Source organism: Stenella coeruleoalba, assembly GCF_951394435.1.
Source record: "Stenella coeruleoalba genome assembly, chromosome: 15".
Lineage (NCBI taxonomy): Eukaryota > Metazoa > Chordata > Mammalia > Artiodactyla > Delphinidae > Stenella > Stenella coeruleoalba.
In genome coordinates this window covers 31,781,842-31,805,980 of record NC_137161.1, presented here as the reverse complement: position 1 = coordinate 31,805,980, position 24,139 = coordinate 31,781,842, and the positions used below count along the sequence as shown (strand labels likewise).

Below are 24,139 nucleotides of genomic sequence, written 5' to 3'. Positions count from 1 at the left end.
TAGTGTATTGTTTAGCCTCCATAGTTTGTATTTTTTACAGATCTTTTCCTGTATTTGATATCTACTCTCATAGCGTTGTGGTCGGAAAAGATACTTGATACAATTTCAATTTTCTTAAATTTACCAAGGCTTGATTTATGACCCAAGATATGATCTATCCTGGAGAATATTCCATGAGCACTTGAGAAAATAGTGTATTCTGTTGTTTTTGGATGGAATGTCCTATAAATATCAATTAAATCCGTCTATTTAATGTATCATTTAAAGCTTGTGTTTCCTTATTTGTTTTCATTTTGGATGATCTGTCCATTGGTGAAAGTGGGGTGTTAAAGTCCCCTACTATGAATGTGTTACTGTCGATTCCCCCTTTTATGGCTGTTAGTATTTGCCTTATGTATTGAGGTGCTCCTTTGTTGGGTGCATAAATATTTACAATCGTTATTTTTCCTTCTTGGATCGATCCCTTGATCATTATGTAGTGTCCTTCTTTGTCTCTTCTAATAATCTTTATTTTAAAGTCTATTTTGTCTGATATGAGAATTGCTACTCCAGCTTTCTTTTGGTTTCCATTTTCATGGAATATCTTTTTCCATCCCCTCACTTTCAGTCTGTATGTGTCTCTAGGTCTGAATTGGGTCTCTTGTAGACAGCATATATATGAGTCTTGTTTTTCTATCCATTCAGCCAATCTGTGTCTTTTGGTGGGAGCATTTAATTCATTTATATTTAAGGTAATTATCGATATGTATGTTCCTATTCCCATTTTGTAAATTGTTTTGGGTTATTGTAGGTCTTTTCCTTCTCTTGTGTTTCTTGCCTAGAGAAGTTCCTGTAGCACTTGTTGTAAAGCTGGTTTGGTGGTGCTGAACTCTCTCAGCTTTTGCTTGTCTGTAAAGGTTTTAATTTCTCCATCAAATCTGAATGAGATCCTTGCTGGGTAGAGTAATCTTGGTTGTAGCTTTTTCTCCTTCATCACTTTAAATATGTCCTGCCAGTCCCTTCTGGCTTGCAGACTTGCTGCTGAAAGATCAGCTGTTAACCTTATGGGGATTCCCTTGTGTGTTATTTGTTGTTTTTCCCTTGCTGCTTTTAATATGTTTTCTTTGTTTTAATTTTTTTTTTTTTTTTGTGCTATGCGGGCCTCTCACTGCTGCAGCCTCTCCCACCGGGGAGCACAGGCTCCGGACGCACAGGCCCAGCGGCCATGGCCCACAGGCCTGGCTGCTCTGCGGCATTTGGGATCCTCCCGGACCAGGGCACGAACCCGTGTCCCCTGCATCGGCAGGCGGACCCTCAACCACTGCCCCCACCAGGGAAGCCCTGTATTTAATTTTTGACAGTTTGATTAATATGTGTCTTGGCATGTTTCTCCTTGTATTTACCCTGTATGGGACTCTCTATGCTTTCTGGACTTGATTAACTATTTCCTTTTCCATATTAGGGAAGTTTTCAACTATAATCTCTTCAAATATTTTCTCAGTTCCTTTCTTTTTCTCTTCTTCTTCTGGAACCCCTATAATTCGAATGTTGGTGCATTTAATGTTGTCCCAGAGGTCTCTGAGACTGTCCTCAGTTATTTTCATTCTTTTTTCTTTAGTCTGCTCTGCAGTAGTTATTTCCACTATTTTATCTTCCAGGTTACTGATCCGTTCTTCTGCCTCGGTTATTCTGCTATTGATCCCATCTAGAGTATTTTTAATTTCATTTATTGTGTTGTTCATCGTTGCTTGTTTCATCTTTAGTTCTTCTTGTTAAATGTTTCTTGCATTTTGTCTATTCTATTTCCAAGATTTTGGATCATCTTTACTATCATTACTCTGAATTCTTTTTCAGGTAGACTGCCTATTTCCTCTTCATTTGTTAGGTCTGGTGGGTTTTTATCTTGCTCCTTCATCTGTTGTTTGTTTTTCTGTCTTCTCATTTTGGTTATCTTACTGTGTTTGGGGTCTCCTTTTTGCAGACTGCAGGTTTGTAGTTCCCGTTGTTTTTGGTGTCTGTCCCCAGTGGGTAAGGTTGGTTCAGTGGGTTGTGTAGGCTTCCTGGTGGAGGGGACTAGTGCCTGTGTTCTGGTGGATGAGGCTGGATCTTGTCTTTCTGGTGGGCAGGTCCACGTCTGGTGGTGTATTTTGGGGTGTCTGTGGACTTATTATGATTTTAGGCAACCTTTGTGCTAATGGGTGGGGTTGTGTTTCTGTCTTGCTAGTTGTTTGGCATAGGGTGTCCAGCACTGAAGCTTGCTGGTCGTTGAGTGAAGCTGGGTGCTGGTGTTGAGATGGAGATCTCTGGGAGATTTTCGCCATTTGATATTATGTGGAGCTGGGAGGTCTCTTGTGGACCAGTGTCCTGAAGTTGGCTCTCCCACTCAGAGGCCCAGCACTGACTCCTGGCTGCAGCACCAAGAGACTTTCATCCACACGGCTCTGAATAAAAGGGAGAAAAAGTAGAAAGAAAGAAGGAAGGAAGGAAGGAAGGAAGAAAAGCAAGAAAGAGGATAAAATAAAATAAAGTAAGATAAAACAAAATAAAGTTATTAAAATAAATAATTATTAAGAAAAATGTTTTTAAAGAAAAAACAAACAAACAAAAAGGACGGATAGAACCCTAGGACAAATGGTGACAGCAAAGCTATACAGACAAAATCTCACACAGAAGCATACACATACACACTCACAAAAAGAGGAAACGGAGAAAAAATAATAAATCTTGCTCTCAATGTCCACCTCCTCAATTTGGGATGATTCGTTGTCTATTCAGGTATTCCACAGATGCAGGGTACATCAAGTTGACTGTGGAGCTTTAATCTGATGCTTCTGAGGTTGCTGGGAGAGATTTCCCTTTCTCTTCTTTCTTCGCACAGCTCCTGGGGCTCAGCTTTGGATTTGGCCCCGCCTCTGCATGTAGGCCCCTGAGGGCGTCTGTTCTTCGCTCAGACAGGATGGGGTTAAAGGAGCAGCTGCTTCGGGGGCTCTGTCTCACTCAGGCCGGGGGAGGGAGGGGTGCGGATGCGGGGCGAGCCTGCGGCGGCAGAGGCTGCCGGGACGTTGCACCAGCCTGAGGTGCGCAGTGCGTTCTCCCGGGGAAGTTGTCCCTGGATCCTGGGACCCAGGCAGTGGCGGGCTGCACAGGCTTCCCGGAAGGGAGGTGTGGAGAGTGACCTGTGCTCGCACACAGGCTTCTTGGTGGCGGCAGCAGCAGCCTTAGCGTCTCATGCCCGTTTCTGGGGTCCGCGCTGTTAGCCGCGGCTCGCTCCTGTCTCTGGAGCTCCTTTAAGCAGCGCTCTTAATCCCCTCTCCTCACGCACCAGGAAAACAAAGAGGTAAGAAAAAGTCTCTTGCCTCTTCGGCAGGTCCAGACTTTCCCCCAGACTCCCTCCCGGCTATCCATGGTGCACTAACCCCCTGCAGGCTGTGTTCACACCTCCAACCCCAGTCCTCTCCCTGCGCTCCTCCGAAGTCCGAGCCTCAGCTCCCAGCCTCGCCCGCCCCGCGGGGTGAGCAGACAAGCCTCTTGGGCTGGTGAGTGCCGGTCGGCACCGATCCTCTGTACGGGAATCTCTCCGCTTTGCCCTCCGCACCCCTGTTGCTGTGCTCTCCTCCGTGGCTCCGAAGCTTTCCCCCTCCGCCACCCGCAGTCTCCGCCCGCGAAGGGGCTTCCTAGCGTGTGTGGTAACCTTTCCTCCTTCACAGCTCCCTCCAGCTGGTGCAGGACCCGTCCCTATTCTTTTGTCTCTGTTTATTCTTTTTTCTTTTGCCCTACCCAGGTACGTGGGGAATTTCTTGCCTTTTGAGAGGTCTGAGGTCTTCTGCCAGCGTTCAGGTGTTCTGTAGGAGTTTTTCCACGTGTAGATGTATTTCTGGTGTATCTGTGGGGAGGAAGGTGATCTCCGCGTCTTACTCTTCCGCCATCTTCCCGATTGATGATGCCCTCACCTTAACTGCCATCTTCAGCTAAAGACAAAAGAGGATGTTGGGGGTAGTGATTTGGGACTTCAGGGGAGGAAGGCAATTCACATGGAGATGGAAAACAAACGTTTGGTAAACAAATGTTTGCTGGGCCTGCAAAGACAGTGTGACACAGGGTGGACTCTGATCTCTAAGAGTTTCCCTCGCCACATTTAGCCCATATTCTTTGCAGATGTCTCTGGTGATAACTCTAGTCCAGTAATAAGCCCGCTATCTAAATTCTTTAGGCAGTTAGGGGAAAAGGCAGAGTTTCTTCCTGAGTTTTTGACTGAAAAATTGTTCACAACCTAAAAGTTTAGAGTTATGTTTTATTCAGCGAATATTCTTAGGACTCCAAGCCTGGAAGGTAGGATCTCAAGTGACCCTGAGAGAACTGCTCTGAGATGGCAAAGGGGGAGCTAGGATACATAGGAGTTTTGCAACAAAGGGCAGGTAGTTTGAATGTCAAAAGATTATTGTTAATTAAAGAAAACCAGTATCCCAGGTTAAGGAATTTAGCTCTTTTCTGTGTATGGGAAGATGCAAGAGTCTGGGCTCATTGAAATCATTACTTTGATAGGAACCTCAGCTATCTGGGGCCAGTATCCTGTGTTTTCACCTCCTGAGTTTCCTCAGGGGTCACTGTGGGGAGTGGCTGCAGTGTAATGGCTGCTAGATGGCAGGTGTTCTTTTCCGTCCTGAGTCCCCTTAGAGCTAACCAGCTCACCATCGCCTGTGGCTGCAATCTCTGATGACCGTGATATCCTTTGTTTACTGATATAGCAGGCTATGTTTCAGTTATCAGTCTTTTGGGGCTTGATTGTTTTCAGCATACCAGAGACATTCGGGGGTAGCAAGTTTTGCTCGCCTACAATGACAGTGGTGGAGCTGGGGTTTGAACCTAGGAGTCTGTGCTCTGAACTTTGTCACTGTACTGCTTCTTGGTAAATTATGCATCATGTTTTTCCCCCAGCAGGAAATACTGTTTTTATACAATATATTTTTGAGGAAGCTCTAGGTGCTGTAGCATAGGTCCGGAAGAGGGTACTCTGTGCACACTGCCACATCCCAGGTCCAAGCAGACAGAACTCATCTTCCCCTTCCTTCCCAGACTCCAGGGCCCTGAAGTCCCTGCAGGAAGACACCCCACAACTGATGCGCACACGCAGTGATGTTGGGGTACGTCGTCGTGGCAATGTGAGGACACCCAGCGACCAGCGGCGAATCAGACGCCACCGCTTCTCCATCAACGGCCATTTCTACAACCACAAGGTAGAGGCGATAGGGTGGCAGGGGGCAAGCGCCAGCTCCAGTGGGGGCAAAACCCCTTCCTGGGCAGCTGCCACCTCAGGGCTGCAGACTCCTGGGAAGCCACTCAGTCTTTGGGTCGTGAGTGGGCTGCAGGCTCTGCTGGCTCTGAGAGCGATAAGGGCCTCCTGATCAGGAGCCCTCCTAAATGATGGTGTTGTAGGAAAAAATGGGGTGCAAGAGGATGGTCATGTCCTAGGTCTCAGGTGAGTCCGGTGGCCCCAAGGCAATGGGTCGTTCGGGAATATGAGAGCAGCCCTGGGCTGTGGGGGTGATTAGTTTTTATGGGCTGGGTAATTTCATAGGCTAGTAAGTGGGAGGAGTATTCTGTCTTGGAGAAGGGGTGGGGATTTCCATGAATTGGGCCACCACCCACTTTTTGGCCTTCTATAGTCGACCTCGGAACTGTCATGGCACCAGTGGGTGTGTCATTTAGATGCTAATGTATTACAATGAGTGTATAATGAGGTGAAGGTCTACTGGAAGTCAAATCTTCTGCCATCTTGGGCCTAGTAGGTTCTAACCAGTTTTTGTGGTATCCTGTTCTTAATGGCTGTGTCATTCTTTTAATGGTTGTGCCCTGCCCCCTTTCTTCCTGGCTCAGTGGGTGAGATGCGAGATGACCCCACAAACAGCCCTCATCAGAAACCCCCCCATCCACGTGTTACTCTCTTTCTGCACCATGTGCCTCCAGCTGCTATGTGGCCTGACTTCTCTGTGAGTTAAGGGCTGCCCTGAAACAGAGCTGCAGAACTCAGATCACCCACCCCACCCCAAGCTAGTTGACTCTTCTTCCTTCCTGCTGCTTGGTTTGAATCTGGCCCCAGAAACAAGTGCATCATGGAAGAGTGGTCACAGACCTCCTCATGTTGAAGTCGTAGTAGAAGGGCCTTTGTGCATGTTTTATTTGGAGGGAGTGCCTCCCTTATCTGGTCCTCTTTCCCTCCTCAGTGCTGCCGTTTGGCAAGCTCAGATCCCTCAAGCCTCCTGCAGTGGGGTGGGCGCGAGCTCCTGAGCTAGGCAAAGCCCAGGGCTCTTTATTGACATCAAAGCCCAGTGCTTCTATGTTGTAAGGGACAGAGGACTCTCAGGGAGCACAGGTTGAGTGCCATTGTCCCTGTCCCTTTACCCCAGGTAACAGGGCCAGGACACCTGGGTTTTAGTGCCCCATCCTTGTCTGTACACCCACTCTGAGCTGGACCCCTCTATTGACAGACGTCGGTGTTCACGCCGGCCTATGGCTCCATCACCAATGTCCGCATCAACAGCACCATGACCACTCCACAGGTCCTGAAGTTGCTGCTCAACAAATTTAAGGCAAGTTCCCTCTGCTGGCTGGCCTCAGACAGTGGCATGTGTGCCTTGGGGCCCCCAGAAGTGTAGAGGTGGGGGCTATGGAGAGTGTGTGGTAAGGGGGGCACAGGGCAGAGAGGGTTTAGGTTCTTTAGACCCCACGACATCAGCATCACCTGGGAGCTTGTTAGAAAAGTAGGTTCTCAGGCCTCCCTCTGCCCCAGATCAGACCCACTGAAGTGGAAACTCGGAGATGAGACCAGGGAACCTGTTCCACAAGGCTTACTGGGATTCTGGTGCCACTGAAGCCCTCAGGTGCTTTATGGGCATCCAGAGAAGGACCCTGGACCTGATGACTGGTTCAGGGCTCCGTGCACATATCGACTTCTGTGCATTTGGGGAACCTACTTTGATGAGCCTTCAATAGATGTGAAAATTATAGTGCATGAGTGTTTTTGAAGTCCTGTTGCTCTGTATGTTTTCCACAATACCCTTCTAAGTCTTTTGGAAACCAGGTATTCTTATTTCTAACAGAAGCCAGTGTGTCCTAGTGGTTTAAAGCATAGGCTCTGGGTTTGAATCTCTATCTATCACCTGCTGGTTGGAGGAGTTGGACAAGTGACTTAAGCTCCCTGTGCTTCTGCCTCACCATCTGTAAAATAAGGTTAACAGGACCCCATTACTGGTGTCAACTGAAAAAAAATTGCACAACCTAAAAGTTGAGAGTTATGTTTTATTCAGCGAATATTCTTAGGACTTCAAACCCAGAAGGCAGCATCTCAAGTAACCCTGAGAGGACTGCTCCAAGGAGGTGAAGGGGAAGCTAGGATACATAGGAGTTTTGTCACAAAGGGCAGGTAGTCTGAATGTCAAAAGATTATTGTTAATTAAAGAAAATCAGGTATCTCAAGTTAAGGAATTTAGCGTTTTCCTACATATGGAAAGATGCAAGAGTCTGGGCTCACTGAAATCATTCCTTTGATACACACCTTAGCTACTGGGGGCCAGTATCCTGTTTTCTCACCCTGAGTTTCTTCAGGGCTCACCGTTGGGAGTGGCTGCAGTCTGATGGCTGCAAGATGGCAGGTATTCTTTGTTTCTTTCCTGAGTCGTCTCAGGGCTCACCAGCTCACCATCGGAGGTGGCTGCAATTGCTGATGACTGTGACATCCTTTGCTTACTGATATGGCAAGCAATATTTTATTTCTCACTGGGTTGTCATGTTAGATGAGTTAAAACATGTAGAGTTTGTTAGAACTGTGCCTGGCATGGTGCAATAAATGTTAGCTCTTATTACCTATTATTATTGATAATGTTACCACCCCATTTCCTCACCACATTTAAATGCTGTAGATAAATAGCCCTCCCCTCAAAAGAGCCTATCATTTATTTAGCTTTGCAGTGTTCAAGAAGAAGAAATGGCCACAGTTAGGATATGTAAATATATGCTTTCAGCAAGTATCTTTTGCTCCTTCCTGATTCAGATCGAGAACTCAGCGGAAGAGTTTGCTTTGTATGTGGTCCATACCAGTGGTGGTAAGTATAAAGAACACAGTATACTTAAAACTTTTAATTAACTCAAAATAGCAAGTTAAAAAAAAAATCTCTGCCTCATTTGCTTGTTGCTTGGGTTTTGGAAACTTCCAAATGTTGTTTGCCTCCAAGGCTGGTGAGCTTGCTGGATGAGTCCACCGGGGAATGCCATATACGGTCAGTAAACTAACCCTGAAACATAACTGCCTATTAAAAAAAGAACTGGATTTTCTCAAAGCACAGAGAAAACCAGATTCTCTAATGCAGCATCTTCCAAAGGGCTTGAGGCATGGAAGTATTGTTGAGGGGTAGGGGAGCGGTAACAGTTGCTTTGAACTGTTGAATTGTTCGTTTACAAATCAGTCTCCTGACTTGTATGGCTACATCTCCTGAGGTGCCTGGTCCATTTGGGCCCTTGAGTTGACAACCACTTAAGGTGAGAAAGACCTCAGGCAACTCAGGGCTGCTCCTGGCTGTGTGTGGTTCCAGAGAAACAGAAGCTGAAGAACACTGATTACCCCCTGATTGCCCGGATCCTCCAGGGCCCATGTGAGCAAGTCTCCAAAGTGTTCCTTATGGAGAAGGACCAGGTGGAGGAAGTCACCTATGATGTGAGTCCCTTTTCAGTCAGATGTCTGTCCCCGGAGGGTGGGGGATTTGGTTGGATAAACTACAACTGGGGTATAGCTTGGCTTTTTGACCAATGATCAGGCCCTGTTTTGTTGCTATTTCTCAACACCAGGTTTTCTTGAAACAATAATGAATGCAGAAGCTAGGTTGAGGGTGTGCCCTGTGGGGGTTAACTGGAAGAAAGCTCAGGCACAAAATGATTTCCATAGAAGGAATAAATTTCTTGAGGCTTTCTGGGGTACTTAAGAGGGCTGAAAAGTTTCTGCAAACCTTTTCCAAGCAACTTCAAAGAGTTAGCAGTGATTTTATAGCTTTTGCTATAGGAACAAACTTCCCCAAGTCTTAGTCACTTACAACAGTAAACATTTACTTTCTTGCTCCAGATTCTGTAGGCTGGTAGCAGCGGTTCTGCTTTAGATTATGGGTTCAGTTCAGGTAGACATTGCATGTCTTATTCAGAGACCGAGGGTAAGAGGCAGTGGCTACCTAGGTATGCTTCTCATGGCAGATGGCTGGAATGCAAGAAACCATGTAAGCTCCTTTGAAGCCCCCACCTGGATTTTATGTATATCACATCCACACACCCATTCCATTGGCCAGAGCAAGTCACATAGCTGAGCCCACCATTAACAGCGTGAAGAAACATACTTCTCCCACAGAGAAGAGTTGGTAGAACAGGGTGAGGGTTCTGGTGAGGGAGGAAGAGTGGCTGCTTAACTTCAGCTCACCTGGGAGCCACCCCCAGGCTTATAGCCTCTCAGGAGGCAGTTCACATTTGGATGCCTGTTTGAGCCTTGAGGCACAAATCATCATTCTGAGCCGTGGTTCCTTAATTTCTCTTAGGGGAGAGCAGAGAGGTTTATTGAATATTATGTGTTCTAGTCTTCTCCGCATGCCTGACAAGAGAAAGTGCTTTTCTATGTTTGACATCACCTCTCATGGATTGGATACATGAGATGAAAAATGAGAAGTTATGAGATGAAGTTATCATGTAAATGAAGTGATCTTCATCATAGACTCTATACCAGCCTTGAGAAGAATGAGGCTTGGCTCCTGCCTTTAAGGAAATCCCGGATTAGTGCAGAAATAGATTTCCCAAGGCTTTGTGCCTTATATGAGAGAGATGCCAAAAAAAATTAGAATAGTGCTGGGAGGGGTCTTGCACCCCAGACTTACTTTTTTCTCCCCAGGTGGCTCAGTATATAAAGTTTGAGATGCCTGTCCTTAAAAGCTTCATTCAGAAGCTCCAAGAGGAAGAAGATCGGGAAGTAAAGAAGCTGATGCGCAAGTAAGCATAGCCCCTGGGGTGGCTGGTTGGGTTTCTCCTGAGGCCTCAGTGAGAAGAGTCTCTGTTCAGGAACCTTGCAGGGGCTGTGAGGAGCTGCCGTCTGGGCCTGGGACTGTGTTCAGGGGGCTTCCCATTGACAATGCCAGATCTCAGATCTCAGGTGGGGACTTGAAACATCGGTGTGTTGGTCGTTCTGCTTCTCGTTCAACTTCTCATTTTGATGTGGGACATAAAATTGTTCCAAGGATTTCAGGAAGGTTGTCTCGGCAGTGGAAATTTAAGCAGAGTAACCCTAAAATCCCTTCCTCACATCCTTTCTCCCTTTTTAACATTTCTCTTCTGGAAATTGCATTTGGGTTGAAAAGTCCAGTACTAAAACTTCGTTCTGGGGAGGATTTTGTTATTTTTTGGTCATGTTTAGTCATAAAGTAGAGCTGCGTTTCATAGATATGGCAGAAAAATTGATTTTTTTGCCTCTAAAGTCAATGCTACATTTTCTGTGTTGATGATAATAATATGATAGCAGTTAACATTTATTGAACACTTACTATGTGCCAAACTTTAAAAATAGTTTTGCTGTGCAGTGCAAAGCCACGTTAGCCCTGCATTAACAGTGCCCACTCCAGTATCTGAATTACCATAATTCAGGGAAGGGATGAAAAAACCATACTCACCACTAAGCCATGGACCTCCATGCCTGGTAGTTGCTATAGTGTCTTTGGCAAAATGCAGATACTGATATTAGATTGAACCTTATGAAGTTGTCATTTTTGTAGGCTCCCCCAAAGTGGTAAAAGTAATGGCAATTTCATATGGTCCAGCCTAGGTGAGGATTATATGATACTCTATGCATAGTGCCTTGAGCAGAGTAAACACTCAGCAAAGGGAATCCCTATTACTGTTCTTGTTATTTCACCTTCTCATTCTTCTTCCCCAGACTTTTTAATCATAGTAAAATAATTAGCTTGGTGTGAGCCTCTTCAGTCCCTTTCATCCTGTTGTGGAAATGAACACAAGTAACGAAGTGGTTCAAGAGTGGGCCAGTGAGAGAAGCAAAGGGTTGGGACACTTGGCCCACACTGTGACCCAAGTGATGGGGGAGGGTCATGAGAAGGAGTGTGTTGCTTTCTGCTCTCCACCGAAGCTGTTCTGTCCCCAGGTACACCGTGCTCCGGCTAATGATTCGGCAGAGGCTGGAGGAGATAGCCGAGACCCCAGCAACAATCTGAGCCACAGGGAGGGGATCCAGACGCCGTGGAGGGCATTGTTGACCTGAGAAGACTCACAGGAAGCTGGGCGCCTTCCATGGAAACGTTTAAATGCAAACCTTTCCAGCTCCCAAACCACCATGGAGAAGCCAGCAGACAACTAACTCCCTGACCCTTTTTTCCCTGCTCCTTTCCTTTACTCACGAGGACTTTCCATTTTTATTATAAGAAGAACCCAAAATGTGTGTGTGCACGTGTGTGTGCACATGGTACATATCCACATGCCCACATGATATATTCACATGCAATTCAATTCCAAGCAGCCAGCACAGGTGCTATGAGGCTGGCAGATATTCTGCTTGTGGGCAGGAAAATCGGAGGAGTCACCGATCTGAGGGGTTTTAGGTTGAAGAAAAGATTTCTCCCCTCAAGTGCCAGGGAGCAGCCATACATGTCTGCTTGTGTTTAGAAGGGGAAGTGGGCCCAGCAAACTCACCATTTGGGGTATTTTTATGTTAATAGATACTCTCCCTGTATCCCTAGGAAGGATCTGCAAGTGTGAGATCCTTGGCAGTTAACAAATTAATTAACAAACCATGCCCTTGGGGCAGTTCTGATGGAAAGAAAAAGATAAACCATCAGTGGGGTAGATGCAATAAGCCCACAGGTTTTTACACTGGAAACTTCAATTGTTTTAAATAACAAGGACATATGTGATGGTCTGTGTGGATGCCAGTAAAGAATGGATTCTGCCTCCGCCCCCACCTCCCTGGCTACCTCTAGGAGACAGGGGAGCCTGATGTTTGTCTCAGCATGCCAAGCTGATGACCCCAACTCTTTGGGGCCTCCCTGAGTTGAAAGAAGTATCTTATGAAACAGGCCTCACTGGTTTGTACATGGCGCCTGGTCTTGTATGGCTGGGAAGTTTCCCTCCTTAGAGAAATGTGGAGGCTCCTCGCAGAATGACAGGTGCCTGTAAACCCAGCCCATTTTCATATCCAGTGGTCTTCTTGCACTTGGAGCTGAGGCCCTGCGTTTGCAAAGTCAAGGCTTAATACTTTACAACCACTGGATTTTTGCAAGTTGCCCTCACGTCGTGTGTGGAGATGGACTCTAAGAATGAAGACTTGTCCTGCTACTGACCAAGTGTGGGGTTAAGGGATACTTCTTGGGCTGCCCCATGAGAGTGTGTAGATAGGATGGAGCTTCTCTCTCAGCTTCTCTGAGCAGCCACCTGGGTGATCTTTAGAGAGATTCCAATGGAGGGGGAAGGGCAGGAAGAGTCTGTCCTTCTGGGCCCCCATTGGTAAGATCGCCAGGTAGCTCAGCTCCAGTACAACGGATACTGTTTGAAGAGCAACAGATAGATGCTTGGAGCAGGTGCCTGGCTGTGGAGGTCAACCAAGCAAGGCCAGAAGCTCTTAACACTGAGCCTTGTTGTGGTAGGGAAGCTCCCCATCTGTTCTCCACCTCTTCTCCAAAGAAGGTTTGGAGAGCTGGGCAGTTGAGGAAAGAAGAGCCACTGATCCGTGCCTGCAAGGACAGTGGACCTTTGCAGCAGAGCTGTTCCTGCCCAGGCACCCTTGCCCCCTACCTGCCCCTGTGGCTTCCATGTAGTCTCACTGTTAACTTTCAAAAGGATGGCATGCTGCTACCTGGCATTTTGCTGAGGGTCTCTTAGCAAGCTTACCTCCTCTGTGGGGAGAGCCACCAGCCCTGTGGGGGATGGACTGGAAATCTGGAGGGCCTTAGCCTCAATCATACACCTCAGTGGGCTTCTGCAAAATGCACAGAAAAAAATGGGGGCCCGGGGAGAGGCTTCCTTTGTTACAGATGGGAAAGGGCAGTTTTGTGAATGCAAACATACTTCCTGAGTTTTGCATTTGAGAAATGACTTGGAAAATTTTCTTCCGGTTATTTTTATTTTGAATGTTCAAAGCCTTTGTTGGCCCCAGTAATCTTCCTTGAGTGGCTAGGGAAAAAATTTTCCACAAAGCAAATTACTAATGGCTAACTTTTATTGGACAGCCATTTTTGGTTTATCAAAGTTCTCTTTAATTTGCACTAGCAATATGATAGTGGTAAATATGGGAGTGTTGCAAAATGTCAGATTTGCCAGATCACTTTCTCAGAAAGTGATACTGAGGTAGACTTGGCTTTTTAAAGATGGGGGGTTGGGATGGAATTGAGGGGAAATCGCATCTTACATGATACATTCCACTTAATGCAGGCCGCACTTTTCCATTTTGGCTCACCCTGTTTAGAAATCATTTCTCACGTACTAATGACCCAGTCAGGAATTTTGGAAAGGTTCTTTGAAATAGCAGCAACTGAAATAGAGACCCTCTGCTGTGATGTGGAGCTGGATTTTCTCACTGGTATCACATGGCCTTGCAGCTTTGAACTCCTGGACTGATTTGTGTGGGTTTATGTAATTGTGTGCAATGAACCTGAAATCGTGCGAAGAACAAAAAGGCCAATTTACAGGGTTTTTCCTCACTTGTGAAAAGCGGCATAGCCACATCTGAGTCTTTTTCCAGGGGCTTATGTTACAAGGTGATCAAATGAAGGAAAAACCTGAGTTTATCGTTGGGAAGGGGATCCAGTCCCCCTGGTGATGATGGAATTAAGCACAAGGTCACATTCTTAGTCATCACATTAGTGGGAAGGTGAGGAGTTAAATTTTGTGGTGGGGGGGAGTGGTTACCTTGGGGAGGGATTGAAAAGCACAAACAATAGGTTTGCCTGTGCAAACTGGTGAGGAATGTGTACACTGGTCTCCAGACTTGTGGACTTTGTGAGTTGAGGTTGAGGTGGAAGAATCTCGGATTAGCCACCTACCCCTGTGACAAATGCTGAGCCCTGAGGTTGAGGTTTTGGTCTGAGACTTCAAGGAGAAATATTTTCACCCTTCCCTCCTCTCTACCAGAAAGAAAACAATACTCTGTCCTAGGGACCTCCAGATAAAGACATTTTATCTCTGTAGATAAGACTTTAGGATATAAAGACCAAAACAAACAAACAAAAACACTCAAGAAACAAACTCTGTTCTCAGATGCAAACATGTCTTGGCAAGAATTCTTTTCTTTGGAGTTGGGCTGTTATTTCAGTGTTAGGAGGTTGGAAGGAGAAATGGACCAGAGAAAAGCAGGAAGCTCTCTTAAGGAAAGAGAAGCTCTCTTTAAAAAATAAAACTATTTCAAAGCTCTGTAGCACAGAGAACATGGTGCCATAGATACATCTCCAAGAGAAATTCCTATATGAACAAAGGAATTCCAGTGCCTCATAGTGACAAAACCATGATGTGAGGGCCAAGGTAGGAGGCAGAGATCTCCTTGAACACCTGTTGCAGCAGTACAGATTCTCGAGTCAAGCCTCTGAAAATTGTTTTACACAAAGTCTTGTTGGAGGCAGATGAGATGAAGAATGATCTCCTAGAGAGGTAAAAATAAAGACAAATGTGGCACCCCTTCTTTCAGAGGGAATTGACAGTGTTTACCCTGTCATGGGAGGTCACAGCGCCCCCTGTGTTATAGCCAGGCACCAGACATGGGCAAGCTGTGAAAGGAGAGCCTCAGTTTTCCTGTGGAGTCTCCCCGGCGATTGCAGACCTGTTTCCCAGGCTGATGGTTCCTGGTGTGTTACTGCTAGTGTTTCTTAAGGGTTTCCTCACTTGATTTAGCTTTGTGAAGTATCTTTCTTCTTAATCATAACTTGCTTTTCGAGCAATGGTACATGACCTCGTTCAATGTTTGGTTCTGAAGTTATAAACTGATGTGTTTAGGTATCTTAATGTAACTTGGCAAGTCCTCAGTAGGGAGCTGTGAATTTCTGTAACATTTTGATATGTTTTAAAGCACCTGACTTAGATCTTGTTGAATAAAGCACTTTCAAAGAGAAGTCCCCGGCGGACAGGTGTGTGCGTGTCCGCTGCATTACAGGAGGGTTGGGGATGGGAAAGTGAAGGTGCATCCAGGAGACGCTTTGATTTTCTTTTCAGAGTTTATGGTTTGACTGGCACTCTGACTTGGTTCTAATGTTCCAAAAAGGAAGTGAAATGAGAAAATTCCCTTTGAATCTTGAGTTCAGGCCCTGGTGGAGCCAAGAATTGTAGAAACAGCTGCGGACAGCTATTCAGTGAGGCTGGATTTTTGTCCTAACTCTACCCTTGGCTCGTTGGGGCCAATTCACTGAACCTTTTTCTAGGACTTGGTTTCCTCATCTGTAAAATGACCAAGCCACTGTCAGGGTTTGGGGACCTGGGCTTGCCTCTGTTGGAGGCACAACCCCCCAGGGGTTGCCAAACCTAAGACCTTTAGACCAGGGCCCAAGTTCCACGCTATGGTGTGAGACAAGCGTGATGGTTAATTTTATGTGCAACTTGGCTAGGTCATGGTACGCAGATATTTGGTCAAACACTAGTCTGGGTGTTGCTGTGATGGTGTTTTTAGATGAGAGTAACATTTAAGTCAATAGACTTTGAGTAAAGCAAATTACCCTCCATAATGTGGGTGGGCCTCATCCAATCAATTGAAGGCTGTAACAGAAAAACACTGACTCACCTGAGGGAGAGGGAATTCTGCCTCCAGTCTGCCTTTGGTCTTCAGCTGCAACATTGGCTCTTCTCTGGGCCTCCAGATTGCCAGCCTACCCTTCAGATTTTGGACTTCCCAGCTCTCACAATTGCATGAACCAGTTCCTTAAAGTAGATCCCTATCATCTATCTATCTATCTATCTATCTATCATCTATCTATCTATCATCTCTCTCCATCCTATTGGTTCTGTTTCTCTGGAGAACTCTAACAAACACAGAGAGACGTTGTGTGGCTGGTTCATAACATTTAAATATGTGATTGACAGTTGTCTTTCTAGGAAATCTGGCCATGGAGCATAAAGAGTGACCAACATAATTTGGCCTCTAGAAAAAGGTAGCAACCAAGACAAGATTTTTATCAATGCTGCCGAACAATGCTTATAGGTACTTAAAAAGAGAGAAAAGTTTGGATAATGGTGGTTCCCCTTTAATTGTTGTTTTGATTTCTTACATTTAGAGTTTTCACTCCAAGCAGTAGCTTTTTAGGTGCTGAATTAACTAAACTAAGTGAAATAGATGAGGAGACACTTCCAAGGTAACACTTCCAAGGCAGTGAGGTTTTTGTACTGTACAGTATTTGGATGTAGGCAACATAAACAAAAGATAAATGGTCTGTTTGGGGCCCCACCAAGACCCCAAATCAGGCAGTAAACTTTATAGAATTTAAGAGTGCCTGAAGTCACCCAACAAATACTAATAGCCGCTGCCAAAGGAGTCGGCAGTTTTTGTCTTGCCTTATGAAAACAGATTTTATGAAATAATTTATTGGTATCCATTTTAGGTAATGAAGCTCTTACTGAATGGAGTTTGCTGTGAGCACCAGACTTTAAAGTTCTGAATACATTTGAGTAGGTTTTGCTGGAATGCTTTAGATGCAAGCAAACCTACTGAAAATTGAACTTGGATAAAATTGACATTGCTCTTTTCATTTTAAAACCAAGAAAAACAGGAGGTGGGGGGAATGCAGGGGAGAAAAAAACCCAACCAAACAAAATAAAAATGATTACTTTTATTTAAGTATGTAATTATATAACAATAACTATGTAAATTAACTTTATAGAAATAATACCTTATAAATATATACTTTTTAAGTACATAAGTTTAGAAGTTTTAAAACTATGGGCTCATTGGTAGGGGCTGTAAGTCCTGGTTTGCTCAGGACAATTCCAATTTATGTCTGTTGCTCTAGTGTAACTATTAATAGCACCCCCTTTTGCTCTCAAAATGTCCCATTGTGGATGATATATATGGTCACTCTATGCATTGGCCAAAAGGCAGCTTATCACAATTTTAATATGTGAGATTTTTAAGAAAAGCTGTAATTTGGAATTTAAATGTTAAGTTTAAGCTTTAGGCTAGAACTGAAATCTAAACCGATGTTTCGGTGGAAGGCAGAATATAATATGGATATTTTATATATCACTGTTTTGATAATGCTGATTTAAATGTTCTTGCATTAGAGCAAAATCCATTTTTCTTTTGGAGTTTTAAAACTGGGTACATTAGCACTAACTTGTGACTTTGAATGTCACACTACCCGTGTCTGCAGAACCATCTAAGGGATCAGCAGCACCTATATTTGGGTCTCTTAAAATATCCTCCACTGAGAGAAACCTGGGCTCCCGGAGGGTAGCTTGTGCCAAAGCTTGGATCAGAAGGAACAGGACAGCGTGGGCTGTCTTACTAATGGGAATAATTATGTCTCAGAGATGTCTGGAGTGTAATTTCAGGAACAAAATGCTGATGAGAACTCCCACACATAGCCAATATTGAATGTCTGGGGCCATAAAAAGCCTGGAATCCAAAATGACCCCAAAGAAAGATTTTTAAAGGCAAGGGACATACTTACAGAAATGTAATGTATTGTTTAACTTAAAAAGTTCCTTCACCAAATTTTGGCAATAACATGAGTCATCACAAAAATTAATATAAGTAGTTTGGCCAAAACCCTTAAGTTAACTAAGCAAAAAGAGCAAACTACAACATCCATGACCCATTAAAAGAAACCAACAAATAAAAGTTGAATTTAAAGTGGTCATAATAATCTAGAGAGAAGTTATTAGAAACAATAAATTGATTTTACAAAGTTGCTAAAACAATGTGACTATATACAAATTAATTTTATTTCTATGTATCAGCAATAAAAGATCATAAAATAAAATTTAAAAATGGAAAGGTATACTTCATTTATGAATTGGAAAGATAGCAACTCTCTTCAAATTGATCTAATTAATCCCAATAAAAAACCAAGTAGGTATACCTCAATCAAAAAACAGCCAAAGCCGAGTAGGACTTTTTCTTTCTTTCTTCTTTCCTTCTGTGATAATGCTGCAGGTAAAATAAAAACCATAAACATGGGTATTATGCAGCCATTAAAAGTATAATTATACATTTATTTAGAAACATTGGAAAACATTACATAAAGTGAATAAAATTGCATGTTCAGTATGATTGCAGGCCTATATATAAAAGCCTATTGAAAAAGTTACCTTGGAGTGGTGAGATTATGTTTTCTTTATTGGATTTTTTTTTTTTTTTTTGACGGCACATGGCTTGGGGGATCTCTGTTCCCCTACCAAGGATGCAACCCGTGCCCCCTGTAGTGGAAGCTCAGAGTCCTCACCACTGGACTGCCAGGGAATTCTCTACTTTGGCTTTTGGATTAAAATTTCCTGTTTAGTGTGTCCAAAAGCACATGTAAATGTAAAAACACAGAACAATGAAAACAATGGCCAGAGGATTAAAGCCAGCTAGGCTCTCATCTCCCCGCCAGTGTCAGTTTTCTCTAAGCACAAGACTTCAAAATCCCATTGTAACACGAGGCCCATCGTGCAACTGAAATGCAGTCTCTATATGCCAAAACCATATATGTGTGTGTGTGTGTGCGATGTACACGCACCACACACACACACATACAGACACCAGAATGGAAAGATCACATCCATAGTTCTAAGGTCTTTGAGAAAACCAGCCACTCTGATGTCTTGACTGTGCTGAAGGATGGAGTCTCCTTGTGAGAAACTCAGGAGCTCCCTGTGTTTAGTCTCAGTCACACTGGACACCAAACTCACTTTCTAATTGTACTCTCAATGCTCCTTTCAGGAACTGGACAAGCAAAAGCTTTCAAAAGGAGAAAAAAAATGCCTATCATGAATTCTGGAAACCTGAGGTTCACCAGAATATACCATCAGATTGCTCTGCTTTCAGTTTCTCACATTCTGAAGTTCTCTTTATTAAGAATTGGGTACCAGAAGCAAGGCCTGCTTGGCTAATCAAAGCCTTTTATGGTAGATTCTGGATAAATGTATGCTTCACCCCACTCTAGCACACAGGACACTCCCTATTTCCCGATCCTGTCTCATGCACCTGGAGGTCTGAGCCAGGAAGTTTGACCTACATTCCCTCAAAGTACTTTTCCCAAGGGCTTTAGGGAAGATAATGTCTGGGGATAGTGGCATTGAAGATTCTTCCTGGAGTGACTCAGATAATTATCAAACAAATTGATAAATTTAATCAGGTATCTACCAGCACCCTAAAAACATATGCACACTCTTCCAACAATAAATAATACTAAAATAACTCAAATGATCCTAAGTGATCCTAAAATGCCCTTAGAATCTCCCCACCCTAGAAAAACTCGAGGATCCTGAAGATCCTTGTAAATTCCATGCCAGTGGTTTTGAACTTCAGGTGGCATCGTTGATTTATTTATTTTCTCCACTAGAACCCAAACTCTATGAGGGTAACCTCAACACCCAGAGTAGGACATGACTCTTGGTAGGCACCTTGATAATATTTGTGCAATGAACAAATGAATATCCAGATGTACCCCAAACACAAAGACCTCAAAATGCGAAGACCACCAAGGTTAACAACCTCAAGGTCTTGACCCAAATTCTTTATCACAATCACTATAATCCCTCTTAAAATGACTTTTCTTTTCTTTGCTTCTGGCTGTGCCTCATGGCCATGGCAGTGAAAGCCTGGAATTCTAAGCACTAGGCCACTAGGGAACTCCCTAAAATGACTTTGGAACATCCCAAACTATCCGATGGGCCACAAATCACTGCAAATGGACCATAAATTACTGCAAATGATCCTAAACCCTTGGTGATCCTAAATACCTGAAATGGCCTAAGACTTCAAATAATCTTGAAGATCCTGAAGAGAAGTAAATTACTCAAAATGACTTAAGCCCTAAGTGAATGTCAATGACTTTAAATGATGCCAAATGATATAAAACATCCTTCAAAACTCTAAGCAATCCAAGTAGAAGCTAAACACTGGAAATATCTAGAAGACCTTCAATATTTTGCCTCCTAAATGATCCTAACTCTAAATACATAAAATACCCTGAATGATGAAAATGACCCTAATTCTAAGGACTTTAAAGAATCCAATAATTTCAATGACCCAATGGCTAATGTGTCTAAAAACCCTAAAGCTCTAATGACTGGCAATGGTCCCACATGACCCTGCACTGTGCTAGAAGAGAGGCCTTCTTGAGGGAATCTTGTTAAGATGTTGATTCTGTAGATCTGAGGTGGGGCTTGAGACCCTGTCTTACTATCAAACTCTCAGGGGATGCCATTGTTGCTGGTTCACAAATCACACTCTGAACAACAAGGAGAGAAGTCACATAAACCTGGATGGCCCCAAAGGATCCTAAGAAAACTAAAACAACCCTACATTCTAAAATGTCCTCAAAGATCCTAAACAAAACTAGACCCTAAATCCTAAGCAGCACTAAACATCCTCAGGTTTCTTAAATGATGCTTAAAATCCTAAGCCCCAAATTATCCCATGTGACCCTAAACTAACTCAAACAGCTCTACATGACCCTAAGGATCACAATAGACTGTAAAAGATTTTAAACCTTACACCTCCCTATAGCACCTTTAAAATCCAAATTTGCTTTAAATGACTCTAAACCCTTTCAGTCCAAAAGGCCATAAAAAACCCAAGAAATCCTAAATACACTTAAATTCCAGATTCCCTAAACAATTCTAATTGACCCAAAATTATCCCAAACCCAAATTAACCTGAAACAGTTTCAATGGAGCCTAGATCTATTGAGCCTGACTTTCCCAGTCTCAGTGACATTAATGCTAACAACTCTAATAAACTTGACATTAATGAGTCAGCAATCCTAAACCCTAACAGGCAATGGAGCAGACACTTTATGGATGGCCTCTCCAGACTCTGATTACCCCAGTCCCAATGACTCACCTCCTCCCTGGAATAAAGTTATGATTCATCCCATTGCTACTATCATTGCACCTGCATCTCCACCATTCCAGCTGTGGTGGCTGAAGTGCAAGTCCTTATCCAATAGGATACAACCCATCCCGCTCAGCTAGGCACCTGGGTGCCCCAGGGCCCTGGAAGGTGGGGAGGAAGCAGAACATCATTCTCTCCTGAGGCCTGAGCAGGGGAGTGCCTCTTCTCTACAAGAGGCATCTGTAGAGAGATGCTTGTAGGCATCTGGCTACATGACTGACCAGAGGCCCATGTGGTCCTTTTCACACCAGTGACTCTTTCCATACTGGTTACACATTCTAGTATCTTCAAACCAATGGCTTGGGTCTGCTTTGACCTGTCATACCCAGAGTTAAGGCTCTACCTCCTATCTGGAGCTTCCACCAGGACCAGCAGGGCCATTTGGCTCATGCTCAAATTAATGCAGGGCCTTAAATATACGCTTTTAACACTATCACTAGATGATATACAATAATGTCTTAGCTTGGGTTCCTCCAGAAGGCGACTCTAAGTCCTGGATTTGAGGACTAGAAGTTTATTTGGGAGGTGATTCCAAGAAAGACTGGAAGTGGAGTGGGGAAGGGAAGGAAGCCAATATAGGGTGCGTTATCAGTTAAGTTACCACTATGGGCAACTACAGCTCAATCCCACAGCAGACCTCTGGGAGCCAGGGTAGAGCACACCTCAGAGTTCTCCCACTGAAGGGTGAGAGAGCTGGGGTATTTATACACCAACTTTCATCAGGCATTGGTAGGGGGCTGCTCTTGGGAGAGGGGGATCCATTAATTCCCCAGCATATCTGGCTTGCAGTGTACACAGGCAGAACAGACTCTGGTGGCCAAGGGACACAGGTGCTGGCTGTTAGTGGTCAGGTGTATGTACACAGAAATAGCAGGCGATACGAACAATGTCTGCTACATGAAGTTGTTGTAGGGATATATGTATGCATATAGCTGATTCAGTTCACTGTACAGTAGAAACTAACACAACGTTGTAAAGCAATTGTACTCCAATAAAAAAAGAAATACATGCTTCCTATTCTCAAGGTAAAAAAAAGAAAAAAGTGACAATTTGTTAGATGTAAATATTTAAGCTATTCCACACTTTTGTAAACTTGTTTCTGCATTTCTTCATCTTGCAATTTCCTGGATGCCCTAAATAGAAAGGGCATCCATTTCTCCTCCATTCCAGGAATTTATCTAGGGCCCACATAAATATTTCACCATAATTTCCCCCTTTCAAAATCCTTAACTTAATCACATTTGCAAAGATCTTTTTTCCATATAAGATAACATTTATAGGTTCCAGGGATCAGGACCTTATATTTTGGGGGGAATTTTCAACCTACTACACTATGGAAAGCCTGGACTGCTTTGGAAAAAGTGAAGTTAGAAAAAAATGATGCCCACAGTCGGTTGTATGACCCTGTTTAGCAGACAAGAAAATGCATAACTTTGAAGCCTGGAACACTGCCCAGCCATGAAAAACAAAGATAAGAGAAACAAGACCAAGGCAAGGCTGACCCCAGATCCCCAGCTCCCAGCACCCACACGTCTCAAAGCTCATTCCCTTCTTCTAGGCCATCTCAAGGCCACCAAAAAATTATGGGTAATTCCCAAAGCAATTAGTGAACTGAGGAAGCTTTGGTTCTTTTCCTCTGTCATTCATTTAACACTAGAATCAATTAAGACCCCAGACACAGAGAGATGAGAAAGAGGGTGTTTTCATCTCTGGAAAGACAGTGTGTCCCAGGGGAGGAGCCCTTCTCTTTGCAAGCCTGAATGAAATGCTGAAATTGCCCTTCTATTTTCTTGCTCCGGCCCAAGCAGTTAGCTCCAACTTGTTTCACCCTGGTGAGGTTGCCTCCATTCTCAGATTACAACAGATGGCCCCATCTCAGATATTCAGCTTAGGTTTTCTTTCTCTAAGTAATCCAGGTTATTTAGGTTTTCGGGGGCAACTTTGAGGTGATTTCCTTCATTCTCCTCAAAGAACACAGCTGACAACACAAAGGTATCTGCCAGACAGAAATAATGACTGCAGGCATTTTGGGGACACACTGCTGAGTTTTCTGTCACCCAACCACATTAGAGAAATCCTTTGCTCTGCAGACTCAGGGACTAATTTATGCACCATAGGGACCAGCCAGGCTTTTCTTTCCTGGAACACTGGACTTCCTAGGCTGTGTCCACAAGATGGCTTGTGGACTCCTAGGAGGGGGCATATAGGGAGCTCAGGCCAGTGGTTGGGCAGTGCCCTTCCTGCTGTGACATTCAGCCTTGTCCTTTTTCTTCTGACTCTTTTTTCAATTGTTCCTGGGGCTCATTTCAGGGGTCATACATTGGTGCCCACTTGTAGAACACTCCAGGCCGCAGAGCCCGCCAAGTGAACCTGGATCTTTCTGACTTGTCTAGGTCCTGCATGTTCCCTGCTGTATTTTCCACCTGTGGCCACAATGCCCACCCTAGACAACTTGGATCCCAGTTGCCTACCTGCTGTCCAGGCCACTCCTACCATTAGTTCTCAGGTAGCTTCTCGTCTTGGCTGCTTCCTCCTCCTTCTTCCATAGACTCTGCCTGGAGATGGCCCTGGGGCCCATCAGGCTTGGGAGCTCTCTTTCCTCTAAGCTGTCCCCCACTGGCTTCCAACTGCACTTACAATGAACTCCTACACAGTCTTCAAGGTCCTCATCACCAGCCCTTGGCTACCTCCTTAAGCTCATCTCACACACCTGTCCTCCTTCTCCCCTTGCTCACACTTTCCTTCTCATGCCACCAACACATTCTCAACTTGGGCCATTTGAACACATGGGTTTCTCTTCCTGAAGTGTCTTGGCTGCATAGTTACCATAGCTAACTAGCTCATTCTCATTCTAGCTCATTCTCATTTTTCAAGTCTCAGCTCAGATGTCTCCTTGCAAAGAGGCCATCCTGATCACCCCAGTAATGTCTTCCTTCTCCAGTCACTCTTTTCATTATTTAAGAAAGTTTTTTTTATTAAGATAAAATCTGCATACAATGAAATGTACCTATCTTAAATGTACAGCTTAGAGAGTTTTGGCAAATGTATACATCCAGGTAGCAA

At 44.3% G+C, this 24,139-nt stretch overlaps 1 protein-coding gene across 4 annotated transcripts in view; it reads left to right on the top strand.

The window, feature by feature from the left end:
- RASSF2 (Ras association domain family member 2) overlaps positions 1–15,158 on the top strand; it is a 49,166-nt gene extending 34,008 nt beyond the window's left edge. For all 4 annotated transcript variants that reach the window (XM_079944639.1, XM_079944638.1, XM_079944640.1 and 1 more), the window contains exons 6-11: positions 5,053–5,213; positions 6,465–6,566; positions 8,027–8,078; positions 8,565–8,686; positions 9,896–9,993; positions 11,153–15,158. In XM_079944639.1, coding sequence (XP_079800765.1) covers positions 5,053–5,213; positions 6,465–6,566; positions 8,027–8,078; positions 8,565–8,686; positions 9,896–9,993; positions 11,153–11,222 — 605 coding nt within the window. In that variant the 3' untranslated portion in view covers positions 11,223–15,158. The remainder of the gene's footprint in view (positions 1–5,052; positions 5,214–6,464; positions 6,567–8,026; positions 8,079–8,564; positions 8,687–9,895; positions 9,994–11,152) is intronic.
- Positions 15,159–24,139: the final 8,981 nt, after the last annotated feature.